The 22,468-nt window shown below is 40.8% G+C and overlaps 1 protein-coding gene across 7 annotated transcripts in view; it reads right to left on the reverse strand.

Annotated features, from left to right (window-relative positions):
- Positions 1-22,468, reverse strand: part of FREM1 (FRAS1 related extracellular matrix 1) — a 179,727-nt gene that overhangs the window by 147,034 nt on the left and 10,225 nt on the right. For all 7 annotated transcript variants that reach the window (XR_011254372.1, XR_011254374.1, XR_011254373.1 and 4 more), the window contains exon 2: positions 4,930-5,434. Coding sequence is in view for 2 of the 7 variants with exons in the window: in XM_069576602.1 (XP_069432703.1) it covers positions 4,930-5,166 (237 nt within the window). In the remaining 5 variants the exon portion in view is untranslated. The remainder of the gene's footprint in view (positions 1-4,929; positions 5,435-22,468) is intronic.

Consider the following 22,468-nt stretch of genomic DNA (forward strand, 5'->3'; position numbering starts at 1 on the left):
GGAATCTTCCTGATTCAAGGATCGAACCTACATCTCTTGAGTCTTCAGTCCTGCACTGGCAGGTGGATTCTTGGATGAGAATTGAGATGTCAGAGGTACCTCTGGATATGCATACACTGAAGCACGATCCTTTAATGAGCCACAGCACATTAGGGGACCCTCTGGGGATGTATGGAGCCCTGTTCCTTTGCCTTGCAATGCTGACTTTCCTAAACCAGACAGGTATGTTGTTTTTGTTCCACATCGTCTTTCTAATAATGGATTTTTGCCCTAAAATCAGAGAAAGTTTGAAAAGGAGATGACTTAGAGATCTCCTACAATCCTTGATTCTTGTGACCAAATAAGTGTTTTGCTTACTTCTGCTCACATGGATCCCTTTTTGCTCTCCAGGGCCTCAGAACTGGCCAAGTGATGAGCACCATTAAAATATCACTAAATTTATGACTTTTTCATTATTCTCATAGAAAGTGCTATATGTGTTTAGAAGTCATAGGCTATTTGGAATGGAGAGAGGGACAGGATATCCACAAAGGTTTAAGTCACAGTAGATTCTCCTCAAAATGCTTTCTAAGGAGGGAGAATCTGGGGAATAATAGGGTACTGTTTTTGAATGCTTGAGGCCAGAGCTTAATATCTCTGCACTACAGGGGGAATTTTCCCTCTCTTCTTCCCTCACAAAATAGTCAGCTTTACTTCTAAATAAATGTTGAACAATTTTTAAAAAAATATATTTATTGGAACCATTATCAAATTATCAGTCTTTATGAGGCATCCACTTTTTTCCATACAGCCCTGAGTCCCTGCTCTATCAAGGACCCCGGTCATGTAGGATTAGGGTCCTATTTGCTGCCCCACAAAACCCCAAGGTTTTGCTTTTGACCCCAGTGCCTGTAGTGAGGGCTCCACTGCCTGCTATTGAGACTATTCATGTTCAGCAACTTATCACATTTAGTGCATCAGGGCTCCAGGCACGAGCCATCCCAGGCCTCTACCTTTCCCCTAACTTATAGACCTCAATCAAACACACCTTCCAGCAGAAGTTATATGTTGGAGAAAGTGGGGAGATGTTGCAATTACTACACACTTGGGAATACAAGTGTGACCTGGGGCCATTAGCACAAACTAACACTGTTTAGATGCCCATCTGAAGATCACTGACTGATAAAAGAAAAAGCTCATGGGAAACTGGAAGGAGACATTTAGTTACAATATCATAAGCAATACTCCCAACACAAGAGCTCTCCATAGAATTCTGATGTGTTTCAGAATGAGATATAACCATAGGGAGGTAAGTGGAATACCTAGAGATGTCAGTTTGAGCTAGTATGTATCAGTCTTTTTTTTAAGATTTTTTTCGGGGTGACTGTGGACCATTTTTAAAGCCTTTATTGAATTTATTGCTTCTGCTTTTTATGTTCTAGTTTTTTGGGCATGAGGTATGTGCAATGTGGGCTCTTAGCTCACTGACTGGGAATCAAACCCACACTCCTTTTTTAAAAAAGAATTATTTATTTATTTTAATTGGCTAATTACTTTACAATATTGTAGTGGTTTTTGCCATACATTGACATGAATCAGCCATGGGTGTACATGTGTTCCCCACCCTGAAGCCCCCTCCCCCCTCCCTCCCCATCCCATCCCTCAGGGTCATCCCAGTGCACCAGCCCTGAGCACCCTGTCTCATGCATTGAACTTGGACTGGTGATCTATTTCACATATGGTAATATACACGTTTCAATGCTATTCTCTCAAGTCATCCTACCCTTGCCCTCTCCCACAGAGTCCAAAAGACTGTTCTTTATATCTGTGTCTCTTTGGCTGTCTCGCATTTAGGTCATCAGTACCATCTTTCTAAACTCCATATATATGCGTTAAGATACTGTATTGGTGTTTTTATTTCTGACTTACTTCATTCTGTATAATAGGCTCCAGTTTCATCCACCTCATTAGAACTGATTCAAACGCATTCTTTTTAATGGCTGAGTAATACTCCATTGTGTATATGTACCACAGCTTTCTTATCCATTCATCTGCTGATGGACATCTAGGTTGCTTCCATGTCTTGGCTATTGTAAACACAATGGCACCCCACTCCAGTACTCTTGCCTGGAAAATCCCATGGGTGGAGGAGCCTGGTAGGCTGCAGTCCATGGGGTCACTAAGAGTCGGACACAACTGAGCAACTTCACTTTCACATTTCACTTTCATGCATTGGAGAAGGAAGTGGCAACCCACTCCAGTGTTCTTGCCTGGAGAATCCCAGGGACGGGGGAGCCTGGTGGACTGCCGTCTATGGGGTCACACAGAGTCGGACATGACTGAAGTGATTCAGCAGCAGCAGCAGCAGCTGCGATGAACATTGGGGTACACGTGTCTCTTTCAGTTCTGGTTTCCTTGGTGTGTATGCCCAGGAGTGGGATTTCTGGGTCGTATGGCAGTTCTATTTACAGTTTTTTAAGGAATCTCCACACTGTTCTCCATAGTGGCTGTACTAGTTTGCATTCCCATCAACAGTATAAGAGGGTTCCCTTTTCTCTACACCCTCTCCAGCATTTACTGTTTGTAGACTTTTTGATAGCAGCCATTCTGACCAGCATGAAATGGTACCTCATTGTGGTTTTGATTTGCATTTCTCTGATAATGAGTGATGTTGAGCATCTTTTCATGTTTGTTAGCCATCTGTATGTCTTCTTTGGAGAAATGTTGGTTTAGTTCTTTGGTCATTTTTTGATTGGGTCATCTATTTTTCTGGAATTGAGTTGCAGGAGCTACTTGTATATTTTTGGGATTAATTATTTGTCAGTTGCTTCATTTGCTATTATTTTCTCCCACTCTGAAGGCTGTCTTTTCACCTTGATTATAATTTCCTTCATTGTGCAAAAGCTTTTAAGTTTAATTAGGTCCCATTTGTTCTTTTTGCTTTTATTTCCATTAATCTGAGAGGTGGGTGATAGAGGATCCTCCTGTGATTTATGTCAGACAGTTTTTTGCCTATTTTCCCTCTAGGAGTTTTATAGTTTCTGGTCTTACATTTTTATCTTCAGTCCATTTTGAGTTTATTTTTGTGTATGGTGTTAGAAAGTGTTCTAGTTTCATTCTTTTACAAGTGGTTGACCAGTTTTCCCAGCACCACTTGTTAAAGAGATCATCTTTTCTCCATTGTATATTCTTGCCTCCTTTGTCAAAGATAAGGTGTCCATAGATGTGTGGATTTATCTCTGGGCTTTCTAATTTGTTCCATTGATCTATATTTCTGTCTTTGTGCCAGTACCATACTGTCTTGATGACTGTAGCTTTGTAGTATAGTCTGAAGTCAGGCAGGTTGATTCCTCCAGTTCCATTCTTCTTTCTCAAGATTGCTTTGACTATTCAAGGTTTTTGTATTTCCATACAAATTGTGAAATTATTTGTTCTAGTTCTCTGAAAAATATCATTGGTAGCTTGATAGGGATTGCATTGAATCTATAGATTGCTTTGGGTATTATACTCATTTTCACTATATTAATTCTTCTGATCCATGAACATGGTATACTTCTCCATTATTTGTGTCATCTTTGATTTCTTTCATCAGTCAAACTCACACTCTTTGCACTGGAAGCAAAGTCTTAACCACTGGGCTGCCAAAGAAGTCCCCTATCTCTGTCTCTTTAGTTCTTCTTTACAACATCTGTTATCACTTTTGAATAAGTTGATGGATTTTTTATTTTTAGCTAAATAGAAAGAACATTAATGCTCACAGTTCAGCAAATAGAAATGATGTATTTTGCCAGAAGAAGTAGTCACATCCAGTGTTGAATATTCTCAAAACTGTTTGCATTGAGAGGAAAGTTAAACCACAGTAAGAACAAGTAATAAGATCAGAAGTGATATTCTACTGTGTATAGAGAAAAATTTTTACTTTAAACAAATATTTGATAATTGGGGCTTTCCTAAACCCAGTGAATTAGAGGATAACTCTTTACCCTTCAAAAGGATTCAGCACAGAATACCCTTAAATGACAAGGTCTCCAAGACCATGATTAAATGGAAAAAAATATATGCAGACATTTTTGAAGAACAGTGACTATTTAAAGTATCTTCACATCTCTTTTCCAGATCTCTTCCATTATTCAAGGGACTGTTTGAGTGATGGTAATAGATAAAAATGTCTTCATGTTTTATTTTTGCTATTCTGCAGTACAAGTGTGTCCTAAAATTGTCCTGGAACCCTGACATCTTATCCAAAGGCACCTTGACTGGCCAGGGTGAGATAATCTGGGCAGTAATAGTCCCATAGAGATTGACCATATCATACTACACAGGAGACTGCCCACTCCAACCCTTGGAAGGCTGGCCTTGTTTTCATTTTCTCTCTCTCTGTCCCCATTTTCCTCTGTTTCCCCCCTAAGTTTCTCAGAGTGCTGATGTACCTAAAATGAGTGGTATTTGATTCCCTCACCTTAGTAAGATTTACATTCATTATCTTCAATAGAGAGGATAAATTGGAAAGATTTGTCAATTTGTGTATTTTTCATTTAAAAATCCATCCATCCATAAGTCTGAACCAGCCTTCCACCACAGGTGTTAACATAAACAGGAGTAACTCCCGTTGGTTTTGTAATTCACAGTCAGTCAAGAACATTCAAAAATAGTTTTGACCAATATCAAATCATTACCTGGCACACCTGAAACTAATGTTGTATGTCAGTTATACCTCAAAAAAATTTTAACAGGTTTCACCTTGCATAGAAAAAACAATTCAGTATTATGCCCATCAATTGCAACTCCACTATTTCAAATCTGAACTTCTTAACAGCACTCACCTCTGGTAGCTTGAAGGAAGACCTTTTATCTTTCTCTCTCTCTCCTCTCTGCCCTCCTCCCCTTACATTCTCACATACTCAGATTCATATACACACTACTAAATAGCAAATCTCAGATATGACCTACCTGTGGAGTAAGTTTCCCAACCCTCTGGGTTATTGGCTCATTCATCACGACTTCCACTTTGCAGGCATCTTTCTCTTTGGGGATGGTGAACTTCAGGTCATCTTGAGACAGGAAGGCGGAACTGCCCTTCATCACCCTGACCCCTTGGTTAACACGGACAAAGGTGGGGCTGGCCCAGCCTGGGAGCAGCAGCAGCAGGAGCAGGGCACCAAGCCCACCCCAGCTCGGAGAGCTCATGCCGACAGGGGCCAAGTCGTTTCCATTCACCAGGAAAATCCCTTCAACAAAGGGGGGCTTCTCAGCTTCCTTCAGGGGTGTCAGCTCATAGTCCAAGGGGCAGGAAGAAGGGTCCTACAACGTGCCCCAAGATCTTAACATGTCCCTTTCATTTCAAACTCAGACAAGGAGGTCTTTCAGGCAGTCCCAGAGCTTTTAATAAAACTCGCTGATCACTTCTGACAACACCAGCAAGATTAATGTATACCTCCCAAGTGCTTTTTTAATCCTGCAAAGGGGACAAGGGGTTGGAAGAAAGTGAGAGAGAAACCAAAAGTTTATGTGACTCATTCAAAAGACCCCCACTGTCAAAGGAATCTTTCAACCAGCCTATAATTTCAGCTAAATTAAAAACAAATAAACTAACTTGACCTCCAGGCCCATGTGAAAAGCAATGCAGTCATTTCATTCCCTGGCGGTAACTCCTGCTTCCGGACTCCGCGGGTCCCCACCAGGATGTCAGCTGTGTGGTCTTACAAGAGCCAGCCTGCCTCACTGCCAAGGGCAGTGTTTGCTCCCCCTGCTTTCAGAGAAAGTTGTCAAACTCTGCTTCTGTTTCCTCACTTGATAGATGAGGACTGTAACCAAATTTGTGCAAGAGAGCTGATAGAATTAATTGTCCCCTGTTCGAAACATGATTATTTCTGAATCAGTGCTACTCACTTTTTTTTAAAAAGGCTTAATAATTTGTCACCTGTGCACACTTTGCCAGGCAATGAAGACACCTAAGAAATGCTTGAGTGGAAATTGGCGAAAAGATATTTTTTTCTAAGTGAACATTCGGGGTTTTGTTTTAGGTGTAACAAGCACTAGGAATTGAGCAACAGAGCTTCAACATACACAGCTAATGACACGGCAGATGTACGTGCATTTATACATCATCTACAATGCTAATTACATAGAAAGTACTGAATTTGCACAAGTGGAGTCCTCTTTTCTATTTTAACCACTTAGAATTTCATGATTTTTTTTTCTCTGTGTCCTATAAGAACAGAAATGATTTTAACCCAAAGTAAATGGTATTGAAACATATCTTTAACTCCAATATATGATTAGGTGAAAAAAGGATAGTTCATTATGCCCATAGAAAGGTCTTACGTTTTAATACTTTTAATGATTTCTGTACACGGAAATAAATGTCAGAAGGTATAGACAGAAAGGCCTGTCCTGTCCACTTCTAGGATATTAACAGAAGGCTCATTCTCTTGTCATTGTTTTAAGCCTTTGCTTTTGAGGTAGTGCCTGATCTGTGTCACCTGACACCAGGGGTAACATGCTTCACAGAGCAGCCTGTTTTCTATTTGGTCGGTCCCAAAATAAAACACTACCACCCTCCCACTGACCATGTTGTACACTCTCAGGCTGAATTAGATTGGCTTGTTTGGGCAAGAATGCAAACTGTTTGTTGAACTTTCACAACTTGTTTCCATTAACCTCTGACATGTAAGGGCATTCTAAAAGGCAGTGCATTCAGAGAGAAAGAGCTAGCAGGGTGGGTAGGCATCTCCCCAAACTGAAAGGTAAAAGAAAAAAAAAAAAAAACTTGGCTTTCTGAGATTGAAATGAATTAAATCAACCTAAAAAGGATACTACAAGGACTCTATACTCTCAGACACTCTTCTTCCTTCTCATCTCCCTTCTTTCCTGCTTCTCTGTAGACTCTCTGGCTTTTTCATGTTGGGGACCTCCAGGTCTAGTCCTGTTTTCTGTCTACTCTCAATTCCCTAGCAACCTCATTCCTTGGCTTTAAATACCACTTATTTTAAATGTGGCTAATGAGTCCTACATTTATATCTCTCACCTTCTCCCTTAATTCTAGATCATACATGCAACTATTTGATATCTTCCTGTGGGTGCATGTGAACACACCCAAAGGGGTGCTAGTGGTAAAGAACCTGCCTGCCAATGCAGGAGACCTAAGAGACACAGGTTTGATCTCTGGGTCAAGAAGATCCCCTGGAGAAGGACACAGCAACCTGTGGATGTGTAACAGCCAGCTCAGTATTTTGTTTTTGTTGCTGTAGCCAAAATTGAGCTCTTGATCTCCCCTCCCTGGGTCTTCTTTATCTCAGTAAATGCAACTTCAGGTTTTCATTTGTTCTCTTCTTTGCATCACACATCTAAGTAAATAAACAAATAAAACTGTTTGTTCATTGTGGTGGACAGACCTTAGGGTGACCTCCAATAATTCCAGCCTCCTAGTACACAGAAGTTCCCTCCCTCCCCAGAACTAATGATATGTCCAACCAACTGAATAAAACAAAGGTGATGGGATGTCATTCTCATGACTAAGACTCTCTTAGCCAGTGGGCTAGAGGCTCTCCTGCTGAACTTAAAGAAGCATGCCCCTAGGAGTTCTGCTGTCACAAGGCAACGAACTCTGCCAACAACCTAAATGAGCTTGGGAGAAGGTTCTTCCTGACTCAAGCCTCCGAATAAGAAGGGACCCCCATGGACACCTTGATTTCAGTGTGATGACAACCTGAAGCAGAGAACCAGGATAAGCCATGCCTGGACTCTGACCAGTGAAAACTGTGAGATAATCAATTGTGTTGTTTTCAACCACTGTTTGTAGTAATGCGTTAGTACAGCAATGTAAATTTAATGTTCACTTTTTTCCAAAACCTATCAAGAATCCAAATATTTCTCACTGTTTCCATTGCTACCACACTTGTCCAAGCCACCAGCAATTCCGCTGGACTGCAGGAGCATCCTACTGGACCTCCCTGCTTCTCCTCTTGCCTCCCCTTTAGGCATTTCTCAGCATGGCAGCCAAGGTTCCCATTAGATGTTACTTATATCACATCCCTTCTCTGCCCTAGACCTCCAACGACTTCTTATCTTAGTGTGAAAGCTGAAGGCCTTGTGATGGCCAGGAAGGTATTTTACCATGGAATCTGTTTTCCCCCTTACCTCTCTCATCTCCTGTTTGCCTTCCCTTTGCTCACCCTTCAGCCACACTAGCATCTTTGCTTTTTTTCCAAACAAACCAAAATCAACCTTTCCATCTGCGGTTCCCTCTGGCACAAACATTCTTCCCCTAGACATCCCTCTTTCTACCTCACCCTTCAAAGTTTCTGTCAAATGGGACCTTGACGCTATGGCCACACCTATCTCATTAAAATTATGATGCTCTCATCCCCAGGTCCTTTCCCTGAGCAGTGATAACCACCTAACATAATACATTTGCTTATTTATATTGCTCATTTTTACTTCCCTCATGAAGGTAAGAGCTTCCTTTTTATTCCTGGGTTTATCTTTATGCTTCTCTCCCTTTTGTTGCCCAGATTGAGAAGGCTGCCTTGCACATAAGAAACAGAACCACACCTCAGGCTACCAGAGCAGTGAGCCAGAAGGAGTGTGGGTGTTCGGAGCATTTGCAAGGCAAAGTCACCATACCAGCCTATTCTTTCAGAATTTTATTTGACAGGGAATGTAAACTGCTTTCCAGTTTAAGCCACTGTTGGGTGAGTGAGTGAGTGAAAGTCACTCAGTCATGTCCAACTGTTTGCGAACCCATGGATAGTCCATGGAATTCTCCAGGCCAGAATACTGGAGTGGGAAGCTGTTCCCTTCTTGGCAGATCTTCCCAATCCAGGGATCGAACCCAAGTCTCCTGCACTGCAAGCAGATTTTCTACCAGCTAAGCCACCAGGGAAGCCCAAGAATACTAGAGTGGGTAGCCTATCCCTTAATGGATCTTCCTGACCCAGGAATTGAACCAGGGTCTCCTGCATTGCATGTGGATTCTTTACCAGCTGAGCTACCCACTATTATTTGGGGTTTATTTCATTATTTGTGACTGAACTTTTACAGTTAATAATCACCTTATTCTTCAAGATTTTCTCTTATAATAATTTCATTTAGTCACTAATCAGCTAAGTATTATAACTTCTTACCTAACAGCATGTGGGGCAATAACTCATTCTCTAACTGCTGCTGCTAAGTCGCTTCAGTCGTGTCCAACTCTGTGCGAGCCCATAGACGGCAGCCCACCAGGCTCCGCCGTCCCTGGGACACTCCAGGCAAGAACACTAGAGTGGGTTGCCATTTCCTTCCCCAATGCATGAAAGTGAAAAGTGAAAGTGAAGTCACTCAGTCGTGTCCGACTCTTGGCGACCCCATGGACTGCAGCCCACCAGGCTCCTCCATCCATGGGATTTTCCAGGCAAGAGTACTGGAGTGGGGTGCCATTGCCTTCTCCATATTCTCTAACTATATCATAGTAAATCCTTAATCAGAAAATAATGTCAGAAACCAAGATTCTAATGTTCATCTACCAGGAAGAGAAAAGGGAGAAAGAAAAGTAAATCTATTTCTGTGGCTCCTTGCGCCACAGTGATGTAGGAAGGGTAGACATGAATCCGAAGATCTGGATCCTTACCTTGGTTTTTATGAACATCTGTTTCCTCTCTCAAAAATGGGGCCATCCATCTTGCCTCTTCTGGTGTCCCAGAGAGGCCAAATGAAATAGTCCATTTGGAAATATTTTCTTCATTACAAAGCCCCATGTAAATGTAACACTATTATTACAAAATATGTCAAAGGAATAAGAGAGCAAAGCTTGTCTCAAGAAAAAAAGAATGGCAGAACTTGGTCCTGGGTGAAGGCAGCAGAATAAAGTTCAGTATATGTCAAATAAAATATATTCCATTGACATTCAGATTTTCTCTTTTTCTTCCTCAGAGTCCTAAGACAGAGATAGTAGTAAAACACTGAATCCTAATATTTCAGAAACAACCTGAAGTAACACCATTAGGGGGTAATGAAGAGTGCAAGAGTAATAATTTTCAAGTTCAAAAATCAAACAAAATGCATCCTTCAGTCAACTGGGCTACCAAATTAGGTACAATACAGATCAGAAAGAGTATGCTATATTTGTGTATTATTCATATTTCAATTTTGCTCTTATATTTTTCTCTTGGTGTTGAGAAAACCAAGTATGTAGGTATTACATGGAAAGTATTGCTCCGATTTTTTACTTGAAGAAGGTGGCAGGGGAAGGGAAAGAGAGAAAGATTTGGATGAACATAGAAGAAAAGGGCCAAAAAAAAAAAAAAGTAAATAACAACAACAACAACAAAAACCCATAGAACAATAGTAAGGAAATTAGGATTCTGAATCAAGCAAGATTTCCGAGATGATAATTTGTTTTATCTCCACCAAATAAAATGGTAGTATTGTTTTATCTCTGGTACAAAACTGTGATGTCCAGAGGCAGCCAACATTTACAGGACAACAGCCCAGTGGGAAACCTAACAACACATCTTGAGAACTCCATTTCTTGACCCCAACATAGGGCCGAGTCAGAGCCTCAGAACCCATCTGTCCCCAGCTTGCTCTGATCACTGAAGTGGGCAACCTCAGAGTCAGCAGAATGACTGGGAGCATTTTTGCTAGGGGAAGCAGAAAAGTGGCCAGATACCATAAGGACTCTTATAAACTAACTGACTTTTCGCCAGAGGGACTTAATTTGATGCTGCAATAGAAACAAATTCTGTCTGCCTGCTTGTACAGTTCAGCTGCTCCTCAGTATTTCACAACCTTCATGTTACCTTGTAAATCAATGATGCTCTTACAAGCCATTTCCCACTCTTGCCTTTTTTCCTTTGTGTGGAATCATGTATTCTAAAGATACCTGTACGAGCCAACAAAAACGTGCAAAGATGTTTGCAAAGTGGGAAAACCACCCTGCTCTGAGTTCTTCCTTACAAAATTTCAGAAAGGTTTCTCTACCCAAACTTTCTTAGTAAATTTCCTGAACAGAAGAAAATGATGTAGTAACATTTAATTTGGTAGAGAGGAATTGGAAAGACTGATGCTGGGAAATACTGCAGGCAAAAAGAGAAGGGGCATAGAAGATGAGCTGGTTAGATAGTGTCACCGACTCAATGGATGTGAATTTGAACAAACTCTGAGAGATACTGGAGGACAGTGGAGCCTAGCATGCTACAGTCCATGGGGTCACAAAGAATCAGACACAATTTAGCAACTGAACAACAGTTTATTTCATAATTACACATTCAGTTTAATCAGCAGAGAGTGTATGCTCCATGTTGATATAAATATGCTGATATCATATGTTGGCCTCATATGTATCTGAGATAATCTGTGCATAGCAAGGAAAAAAAAATGGATCCCAGCTATCCTTTCAGGCTCTCTTTGGAATGGAAATTCTTGATGGGCAATGCTAATGATGTGCCTTGAAGAGATTCATATTTACTATTGCTCTTCTGAATAATTTTACAATGATACCTGCACAATATAAGCACCTTCCCCCATATCTGCTCAACACAGAAACATTATCAATAATCTATCTTTGAAGAAGGAATTCATAGGGCCTGGACTCCATCTTAGGCCTGTTCATGCTGATCATGCTCGGCCACCTTTCCAATGGACTCTGAACTCTGTGTTTAGTGCCTATGAAAACAGCAACAGAAGGATAAGACCCCCCTCCAGACAGAGGAACCTTGAAGATCGTATCCAGGTTACTCCTCGCCTAAGAGAAAACATACACTAATCACCCCTTCCTCCAGACAGGCCATAAATTTTTCTGTATCTATCAGAGTGTAACCTCGGGTTTATTGATTATTGGCTAATTGTTTGACTGTTTGAGCACATGAGCACATAGCACGTGAATGATGGAGTTATTGGGATTGTATTTTCCTTGGTTTATGTAAGTCTCAAGGGATTTGGAGTGGTGGGTTCAGATACGTACACATGGGGTATAAAAGATTTTCACAAATGCTGGTCGGGGTCCTTGGCAAAGAGGAGACTCTGCCTTGGGCCCGCCGGTGTAATAAACTGCACTTCGCTATCTGCATTGTCCTTCTGAGTGAGTTTGTTTCCCGGAACGCATGGCTATAACATCATATTTGCTGGCTTGCTGTGCTATTTGCAGAGCTCCTACAAGCCTGATATCCTTCTCAGCACTCTGGATAGTTATTACCAACCAACTAAAAATGCTATAAACAACAGAACCTTTTATCTTCCCTGTACTTGAAGTTATTACCTCATGACTCACAGCTTCAGATCCTACAAGTACCCTAAAGTGTTTAAGAAAGAAAAGAAACTGATAGAGAAGTAGCATTTTGAGTAAAAAATGGCCAACTTATGATCAATCCATTCCCACTCACTAAAACATAGAGAGATTTTGAGATCTTTGACTAGAAGGCTAAGAAGACCAGTTTAGATCTTCTGACTTTTACTCTCCATTAAAATCGGTAAGACGTCAGTGAGAAGGAACATAGAAGCCAACATGGAATTACTTACAAAGAATTTTTGAAACCATGATTTCACTCATATTAATTTTCAAAGGAATTTATACAAATCAAGGATAAAAGTTTAAAACACAAACTCATAGCTGAATATAATTATCAATAGAACAGTTGAAATGATTCTGAATCATATGTGACAAAAATTGATTCAGCCAGGAACAATGAACTGGAAATCAGGAGAACTGCCCCCAGGGAAAAACTTAACTGTCTAAACTCAGAGAAAGCAGTTCTCTTCTTTTGCATTATAGTTGAGAAAATTAAGAATTAGACAAACTTTACCAAGGACTTCAGATCCACCACCTGCTTGGACCTTCCTTCCCTTGAGAGAGAAAAAGAAGTCTAATTGCTCCTGATTATAAGCAACTAGGAGTCAATCTAAAGCTGGCCTGAGGTCATAGCCAGAGGCAGCAGAGCCTGGGAGAATCAGGGCTCTGGCAACCTGGGAAAATGCTCTGTACTCTATCCTCACGATCTTATTCCATTTCCTCCATCAGAGAGCTGCTTTTGAGCCACTACAAAATCAGCCCTTGTGCAACTCTTTGCAACCCCATGGACTGTAGCCCACGAGGCTCTTCTGCCCATGGAATTTTCCAGGCAAGAATACCGGAGTGGGGTGCCATTTCCTCTTCCAGGGGATCTTCCAGACCCCAGGGATCAAACCTGAGTCCCTGTGTCTCCTGCATTGGCAGGTGGATTCTGGGAAGCCCAAAAAAAGTCCTGAGAAAACACAAATACAAAGCTGGTTTCTTCTCTTTCAAGAAGCTCATCATCTCAGATGGAGTTTTAATTGTTCGATGATCCCACAAGGGTAGAGGATCCTTAGCAATCTTACCCTTCATGGGTTTTCCAGAGAGAATTCTCTCAGAAAGGGAGAATAGAATACTGGAGAAGAAAGAAATAGATTGCGACTTCTAACATTTATTCTCAACAATGTTTAGTACAGTTGTCCCTCTGTGTCCGTGGAGGTTGGTTCCAGGTCCCACCCCCACGCCCCCAGACACCAAACTGCAGGATGATGATCAAGTCCCGAGTGACACTGTTGCACTGAAAAGGAAAAAAGAGGAATGAGTGTTTCTTTCTTTTCTCTCCTGAGAACAAAGAAGATAAAGAACAGTGAGCAGGACTGCCCACTCTTAATTTTTACTTTAAGTGTTCCTAATCTGTAGCCTACAACAAGGTTTGCTTTTCTCAAAACTCAGCTGACCCTGAAGCTGAAGCTCCAATCCTTTGGCCACCTGATGCAAAGAGCTGACTCACTGGAAAAGACCTTGGCGCTGAGACTGAAGGCAGCAGGAGGGGACGACAGAGGATGAGATGGTTGGACGGCATCACTGACTCGATGGACGTGAGTTTGAACAAACTCTGGGAGATGATGAAGGACAGGGAAACCGGGTGTGTTGCAGTCCATGGGGTCTCAGAGTCAAACATGCCTGAACAACTGAACAACAAATCTGACCCCGTGTAAACTACATCCTCCACCTATTGGCCCCCTAACTCCGCAGGAGCTACATTCTGCACCTATTATTCTTTAAGTGAAAGTGAAGTCACTCAGTCGTGTCCGACTCTTTGCGACCCCATGGACTGTAGCCTAACTAGGCTCCCCTGTCCATGGAATTTTCCAGGCAATAGTACTGGAGTGGATTGCCATTTCCTTCTCCATTATTCTTTAATTCTATGCTAGTTACATCCTGCACCTGGTGCTTACCTTTACCGCAGACCACCCCTTGTAGTTTTCTTTCTTTTTGCATTTAAGAAAGAAGGCCGCAGCACAATAAACCAGAGACAAAGGGACACAATTACCTGGCTACCTGCCCCCAGCTATGATGGTTTTGAAACAAAGCAAGAAGAATAAGGCAAGACATTATCCCTGGGTTGGGAAGATCCTCTGGAGAAGGGAAAGGCTACTCACTCTAATATTCGGGGCTGGAGAATTCCATGGACTGTATAGTCCAAGGGGTCGCAAAGAGTCGGACAAGACTGAGCGACTTTCACTTTCACTTTATTAGTCTGAGTCTTATCATTTACCCTAAGACCAGGAGACCCAGGCTAGATGAAGTCTCTCAGTTCCCCAAGGAAAAGAGGCACAGTCCTGAGGAACTAGCCTGCTGTGTTCTCAGTTGGCAGAGGATTTATTCAGGTTCACTGGGCAGAGAAAGTCAATATTTTGGCAGTAAAAGCATAGCATTTGCATATAATCCATGCAATGTCCTCCCATATATTTTTTTTATTTTTATTTTTTTATTTTTTAAATTTTAAAATCTTTAATTCTTACATGCGTTCCCAAACATGAACCTCCCTCCCACCTCCCTCCCCATAACATCTCTCTGGGTCATCCCCATGCACCAGCCCCAAGCATGCTGCATCCTGCGTCAGACATAGACTGGCGATTCAATTCTTACATGATAGTGTACATGTTAGAATGTCATTCTCCCAAATCATCCCACCCTCTCCCTCTCCCTCTGAGTCCAAAAGTCCGTTATACACATCTGTGTCTCTTTCCCTGTCTTGCATTACTTATCATACCTTAATACAATGTAAATGCTGTGTAAATAGTTGCTAGTGCACAGCAAATTCAAAGCTTGCTTTTTGGGAACTTCTGGAATTTTTTTTCAAATATTTTCAGTCATTGGCTAAATTCATACATACGAAATGTACAGATATGGAAGGTTGAATGTCTTAAATGTACAGATATGGAAGGTTGAATGTCTTTTCTCATTTTTTAACAACTAGTACTTTTTGCTTACTCTGTGTGTGTGTGTATATATATAGTAGCACTGAGACATACTCTTTATATGTTTATTTTCATTTATTTCTCACAACAAACCTACAAATAGTTACTATTATCATGCTGATTTTATAGATAAATAAACCATGAGTTAAGGACGTGACTTCATAATCACATAAAAAAGCAATATTTATATTAAGTGCTTACTATGGATTAGGTATTGTTCAAAGGACTTTGTATACGTTATCTTAACTCCAACAGTGGTTTTAGAAAGCAATGATTTTATAGATTTGGAAAATGAAGTAAAAGAGGTTAAGTTACTCACCCAAGGTCATGAGCTTGACTCAAGTCTGTGTCCTTGCAATTAAAACCCATATTTACTGACTGCAGGACCTGTGCACTTAACTGCTATATTATACCACTTGGCATTACAACAAAATCTTAAACTCCGCTATTGCTTCACTATTCCTGGGGTCTTTTTCCTACAGTATGCAAACGCTAAACAATTTCCTTTATGGTCCCGGACAGCAACAGTTGGCTATCGCAGGAGTTAAAGTTTCACTGGAGGCAATGTTCTCTCAAGGAAGTAGCTGTTACTTTAAGAGCATTTAATTAACGCAGATATCCTGCCTACCCACATCTGAGTGTTCCAACTCCTTACACTACAGGCACAGTTTAAAGGCCTCAAGGCAAGCAGGCCACTTCCAAATTCCACTCTATTAAATCAATAAAATATGTATTGATTTTGTTTATAATGTTTTGCTTCCTTCATTCTGCCAATTTTTTTTTCTAAAATGTAATCTAAATCACAGATGTGTGGTTTACAAGAACACTCAGAAATCAACCAGTTTATATCCTTCATTTTATTTATCAATTTAGCTTTTTCTGAAAATAACTTCCTTTTGTGTGTATAAAAGAAGTACACACTCATTAACTAAAGGATAAAAATATAAAAACATAATGAAAAGGAAACTTTCCCAACACTTTCCCAACACCCAAAGAAAACGCCCTTAGGTTTTCCTAAGTATGTATATGTACATAGTTTTTAAATGAATTTAAAACCACACTATAAAGAGTTGCGTATAATTCTTTTTCGGTAATATAACATTCCTTTCTAAGCATTTTCCATATTATTAAACATTCCTTGTAATCTTACTTTTCATGTGTGCATGGACACTATAGTCATTTCATTGTTATGCTGAGCTAGTTACTAGGTTAATAGATTGTGTTGAAAAATCCTTAATTAAATTAGCTTGTTTTTCTAGTTCTTTCCTTTTGATGGTTCTTTGGAAGTGGGATTATAAGATCAAAGGATGTACAACTTATTTTGAGGTTCTTCAGTTCAGTTCAGTTCAGTCGCTCAGTCGTATCCAACTCTTTGCAACCCCATGGACTGCAGCAAGCCAGGTTCTTGATAATGATGCTATATGGAAAGATGGCACTAACCTACCTCCTTACCAACCTTGCTTCTGCTGATATGCAATATCATCCCCTTTAACTGTTCCTCACTTTCCAAGTGAAATGTTGAAGTTTGTCACTATTTTAACTTGCATTCCTTTATTTACTTGAGATTTGGCTTATTTTTTTTCTATGTCCATGAACACTGGATTTTCTCATGTAGAAGCCCATCTATTTTACAGAAGAAAGGAAGCCCTATGGCAGTTAAGTGACTTTCCCCAATGTTGAAATAACTGTTAAGGCCCAAGATGGAGCCACTCCCCCCCAGCATGCCATGTCAGCCAACCAAACCTAATGCCCCTGTAAATGTTCTGCTTGACCAGAAACAGTGTATCTAGTCATCCAATCCCTAAACACCAATTCTGGGCCTTCTTACCCTAAAGAAGGTTGACTTTGTCAACCCAGCCCCAGCTAATCAGATGTTTTCTATTTGTTTTGTTTTCATTCATTACCTTATAAAAGCTTCTCGACTTTTGCCCATTTTGCAGTTCTCTGAAAGGAGACTATTCACTCCATGAAGTGTTAAGTTTGTGTGTATCACCTAAATTATCATCTTTAATCATCCTTTAACACCAAGATTATCCATAATCTGGAAATGAGCCTGCATTGGAACCTAAGGTCTCCTGACATCCAGACCCATGCAAGGTCTCCTAACCCATGGAGCTCATTTAAATCACAGGTGCTTAGTCCAGCAATATTCCTTTCAGTTAGAACTGCACATGAAACAACAGACTGGTTTCAAATAGGAAAAGGAGTATGTCAAGACTGTATATTGTCACCCTGCTTATTTAACTTATATGCAGAGTACATCATGAGAATGCTGGGCTGGAGAAAGCACAAGCTGGAATCAAGATTGCCGGGAGAAATATCAATAACCTCAGATATGCAGATGACACCACACTGATGGCAGAAAGTAAAGAAGAACTAAAAATCCTCTTGATGAAAGTGAAAGAGGAGAGTGAAGAACTTGGCTTAAAGCTCAACATTCAGAAAACTAAGTTCATGCCAAATAGATGGGGAAACAGTGGAAACAGTGACAGACTTTATTTTGGGGGACTCCAAAATCACTGCAGATGGGGATTGCAGCCATGAAATTCGAAGACACTTGCTCCTTGGAAGAAGACCTATGACCAACCTGCATATTAACATGCAGAGACATTACTTTGCCAACAAAGGTCCATCTAGTCAAGGCTATGGTTTTCCCGGGAGTCATGTATGGATGAGAGCTGGACTATAAAGAAAGCAGAGCGCCAAAGAATTGATGCTTTTGAACTGTGGTGTTGGAGAAGACTCTTGAGAGTTCCTTGGACTGAAAGGAGATCAAACCAGTCAATCCTAAGGGAAATCAGCCCTGAATATTCATTGGAAGTACTGATGTTAAAGCTGAAACTCCAATACTTTGGCCACCTGATGTGAAGAACTGACTCACTGGAAAAGACCCTCATGCTGGGAAAGACTGAAGGCAGGAGGAGAAGAAAATGACAGAGGATGAGATGGCTGGATGACATCACCGACTCAATGGACATGAGTGTGAGTAAGCTCCAGGACTGGGTGATGGATGGGGAGGCCTGGCATGCCACAGTCCATGGGATCACAAAGAGTTGGACACGACTGAGCGACTTAACTGAACTGACTCTAGATCATGAAACTGAGCAGGACCTCTTTCTTTGTCCCTCATTTCTTGATTACAGGAAATAGGCTTCATTCAGCCACCACGACCTTCCCTGAGTTTCCACTGGCAGGTTCAAATAGTTGCGAATTAGGGAAGGGAGAGGATGCGGAGACAGGGGAAGAACAGTTAAGAAATAATAGTACAGCTTTGGGGCAGCGTCCTGTTTCCCCTTCAAGGGCCATACATGACAATATCTTTGAGCTGTTTTGCAGGTACTGAAACTCTCACCAGGTGGGAGAAGTTAACCATAAACTGCCCACAAGCACTTAGACCCAAGATTGGTTGGACCCAGAAGGTTGAGGATGCTGACTCCCACTACCTCACTACTAACCAATGAGAGGAATGCCCTGAGCTGTCACACTCTCTTTGAATCATTACTATAAAACTTCTTACTGCCTACTCCATGTTGGGACACTTAGTTTTGAGGGCATTAGCCCACTGTGGCCCCTTTGTCTGGCAAAGCATTAAGCTATTCTTTTCTACTTCATCCAAAAGTCTACCTCTGAGATTTAATTTGATGTTGGGGTACAGAGGCCAGATTCAGCTTCAGTCAAAGGAAGCACAGACTCAGAGAACTATGGAGAGAAAGACCCCTTGGGCTGTACCATCAAGCACAGGACTGCAAATATGGATCTTTGACTATCACACAAACTCATTAGATGGTTTCCTTTCTTAAATTTTTCAACACTTCAGTGTCTGTCTCACTGAAAAAGGCCAGAGTTTGCAAGTTGTGTTTTTTTAAATGTACATGTTGAAGATGTTAAAAAGTTTTCCACAAAAGTCTTCTATATCCAAATATACATGAAGCACAGAATGCCAAAAACTCCTTTTAGAGATTTACAGTATATTATGAGCTTATTAAAGGCACTAAGAATCCCTGCAGAAAGAAATCATTAAGTCCAAAGTTTGCAAACTTATAGAAAACCATTTTTAATTTAAAAATCCAGGTTCTTTGAAAAATCATTCAAAAGGCATTAGTCACAGAATTAAAATGATTGAAATATAGGATGGTCACATGGTATCTACAAAATTTCTGGTCACACTTGATAAATCCACACTTAATGAATCTGCATCAGAAATCCAAATTCCAGGGCACTCTGGAAACCAGACGTTCAACCTTTCTTTACAAAGACTTTCTACTAAAACTACCTTCAAAGAAAGGTAGAGAAAACTGATCACAGAGGGAAAAGACTTTGGGCCTCAATTTATAGTTTTGTTCTTAATGACTATTAAAGTTTCTTAAGTTATCAGAGGTATTTCCCTGAACATTAGGAAATGGCCATAATTTATTTTCATTTTGCTTTTAGTCAGAGGGTTGTATCATACAAATTTTCACAATAGCTTGTTTTAATTGAATAACTTAGAATGGAAAACACATTCACTATACCTGACTATACCTATTTATAGAATCATAGAACTGGAAGGAGCTTCTCCTCCAAATTGTACATGTCATCATCTTCCCCAACAGCAGCATCATGTGTTATGTATTTACTTTGCCTCTGGTACTGTTTTAACTCATTTAATCTTCACAACAAGTTATGGAATAGATTCTATTCCAAGGATTCTAAGAAAACAGATTTTGTTCAAGGCAAATGCTAATAAACCATGGAGATGGAATTCAACCCCAGCAGACAAGCTGGAGAGCCCAGATTCAAGCTGTTCGCTCTAGCACCCAAGGTCAACGTGAGGAAATAGAGGCCTAAGAGCCAAAGCTTGAAAGAAATTGCTCAGGCATGCTTTATTCATTAACATAAGCAGAGTGTGGTAAGTAAACCACAGTATTACATACTGAGATGCAGTAAACTATTGTGATACTTAAACTTAACAGTTCACTTTATTTTTTTTAACAAATACTTGGTTTTTTACAAATAACTTTGTAAACAACTTTCTGATTTATCAGTACTGAAAAACAGAAGAAGGATACAGGACTTAATTCTCTGATGCAGGATTGGAGCTGAAGTGAAAGGAAATATAACGGTGATCAGCACAGACTCTGAATCAACTCTACCAGACTGGTATACCTCTCCTTGTTCCATCATTTCCCTAAACAAGGTTCTCACTCTTCCTTGGGCTCTGTTTCCTCAACTATGCAATAACTGATACATTTCAGGGTTGCTAAATAGTTAAATGTACTATTATATATAAATATATCATGGCTCAACTGAGGTCACCAGGACACACACAAGGCTCAACCAAAGCCAGTTTCCTCACTTCCCCTTTCTACCGCAGGCCAATCAAAGAAAAGTTTTTTTTGTTTGTTTTGTTTTTTTTTTTTCTAAAACACACTGAAAACGTTACCACTGTAATAGTGGATGCATGTCACTAAACATTTGTCAAAACACACAGAAGGGACAACACTAATACTGAACCCTAATATAAACTATGGGCTTTAGATAATCGTTACTGGCTCATCAGTTGTAGCAAACATATCAGACTAAACCAAGATGTTAATCACGGGAAACTGGAGGGAGGGAATGTGAGAACTCTCAGCACTTTCTGTTCAATCTTCCTATAAACCTAAATCTGCTCAAAAACTAAAGTTTATTAATTTTCTAAAAGTTATTAGTTGAGCCATCCTTGGACATACTCCATAATTTAGGTTGAACTGACCCTCCAGTCAATAGTCATAGTCAAGGCTATGGTTTTTCCTGTGGTCACGTATGGACGTGAGAGTTGGACTGTGAAGAAGGCTGAGCACCAAAGAATTGATGCTTTTGAACTGTGGTGTTGGAGAAGACTCTTGAGAGTCCCTTGGACTGCAAGGAGATCCAACCAGTCCATTCTGAAGGAGATCAGCCCTGGGATTTCTTTGGAGGGAATGATGCTGAAGCTGAAGCTCCAGTACTTTGGCCACCTCATGCAAAGAGTTGACTCATTGGAAAAGACTTTGAGGCTGGGAGGGATTGGGGGCAGGAGAAGAAGGGGATGACAGAAGATGAGATGGTTGGATGGCATCACTGACTCGATGGACGCGAGTCTGAGTGAACTCCGAGAATTGGTGATGGACAGGGAGGCCTGGCGTGCTGCGATTCATGGGGTCGCAAAGAGTCAGACACGACTGAGCGACTGAACTGAACTGAACTGAACTGACCCTCCAGTAACATTCAGACAGAGGTAGGAAATTTTACATAGAGCTGTGTAAAGCCATCAGCAGCCAAAAGGAAACAAGAGAAACCACAGCGACTTCTCACTTGCTCCTCTTCTGAAGCCTGGAAATGAGTGTGATTTTCTCCAGGCAGCCTAGCTCTGTCCTTTCTGAGGATCTGTGTGTCCCCAGCTTCTCAAGGGCCACTCAGATACCATCAAGTCTCTCTGGTTCCTAAGACAGTCTCCCACACTGAGACTCCACATGTGAACACACAACCCAGCGCCAGTGTTAGTTCTGCACATGCAGGAGTCCCTGATACCTCTGTGGCCCACTGAGCTTAATCGCTTTAAGATTCTTAACTGCATGAACAAAAGCAAACCTTGATCTGCTTCCTTTGGCAGAACTTGGGGTGGGCTATGGAAAGCGAGAAGATGCGCTCAGCCAGCAAGACTAAAAATGCTACAAGTACTGGTTCAAAAATGAAATCTCCATAAACATCACAGGCTGCAAATGAAGTATCTGAAAGTCTGATTAGATGACTTACTGTTGAACAAATCTGTGGTGGAGAATAAAGCTACGCAAAATATAAGAACAGCAGTATAAAACAATACCAAACACCAATAAGTTAGAGAAGTATTTTAAAGGAGAAAAACACACAGCACAAAAATACCCTTGGCTAAAATACTTCCTTAGAGTCTCCAAGACACAAATAAGCTATTTTTTAAAAGTTGGTTTTCAAATAATTTGTCTAGAAGTAAAATGGCAACCCACTCCAATATTCTTGCCTGGAGAATCCCAGGGACAGAAGAGCCTGGCAGGCTACAGTAAATAGGGTCACAGAGAGTCAGAGATGACTGAAGCGACTTAGCACGCGTGCACACACAAGAACACATTTATCATAGGCATGGGTGTCCAGACTAACTGGGACGTGCAATTTGAAATGTGATGGCACTCAGCACTGCATAAACTCATCATGGTGGAAGAGATTTTTGTGGGAAACCCAATTAATGTTTAAAGTGTTGAGCAGAGGCGTTGGGAGTCCT

This window comes from Ovis canadensis, chromosome 2 (assembly GCF_042477335.2).
Source record: "Ovis canadensis isolate MfBH-ARS-UI-01 breed Bighorn chromosome 2, ARS-UI_OviCan_v2, whole genome shotgun sequence".
Classification (NCBI taxonomy): Eukaryota; Metazoa; Chordata; class Mammalia; order Artiodactyla; family Bovidae; genus Ovis; species Ovis canadensis.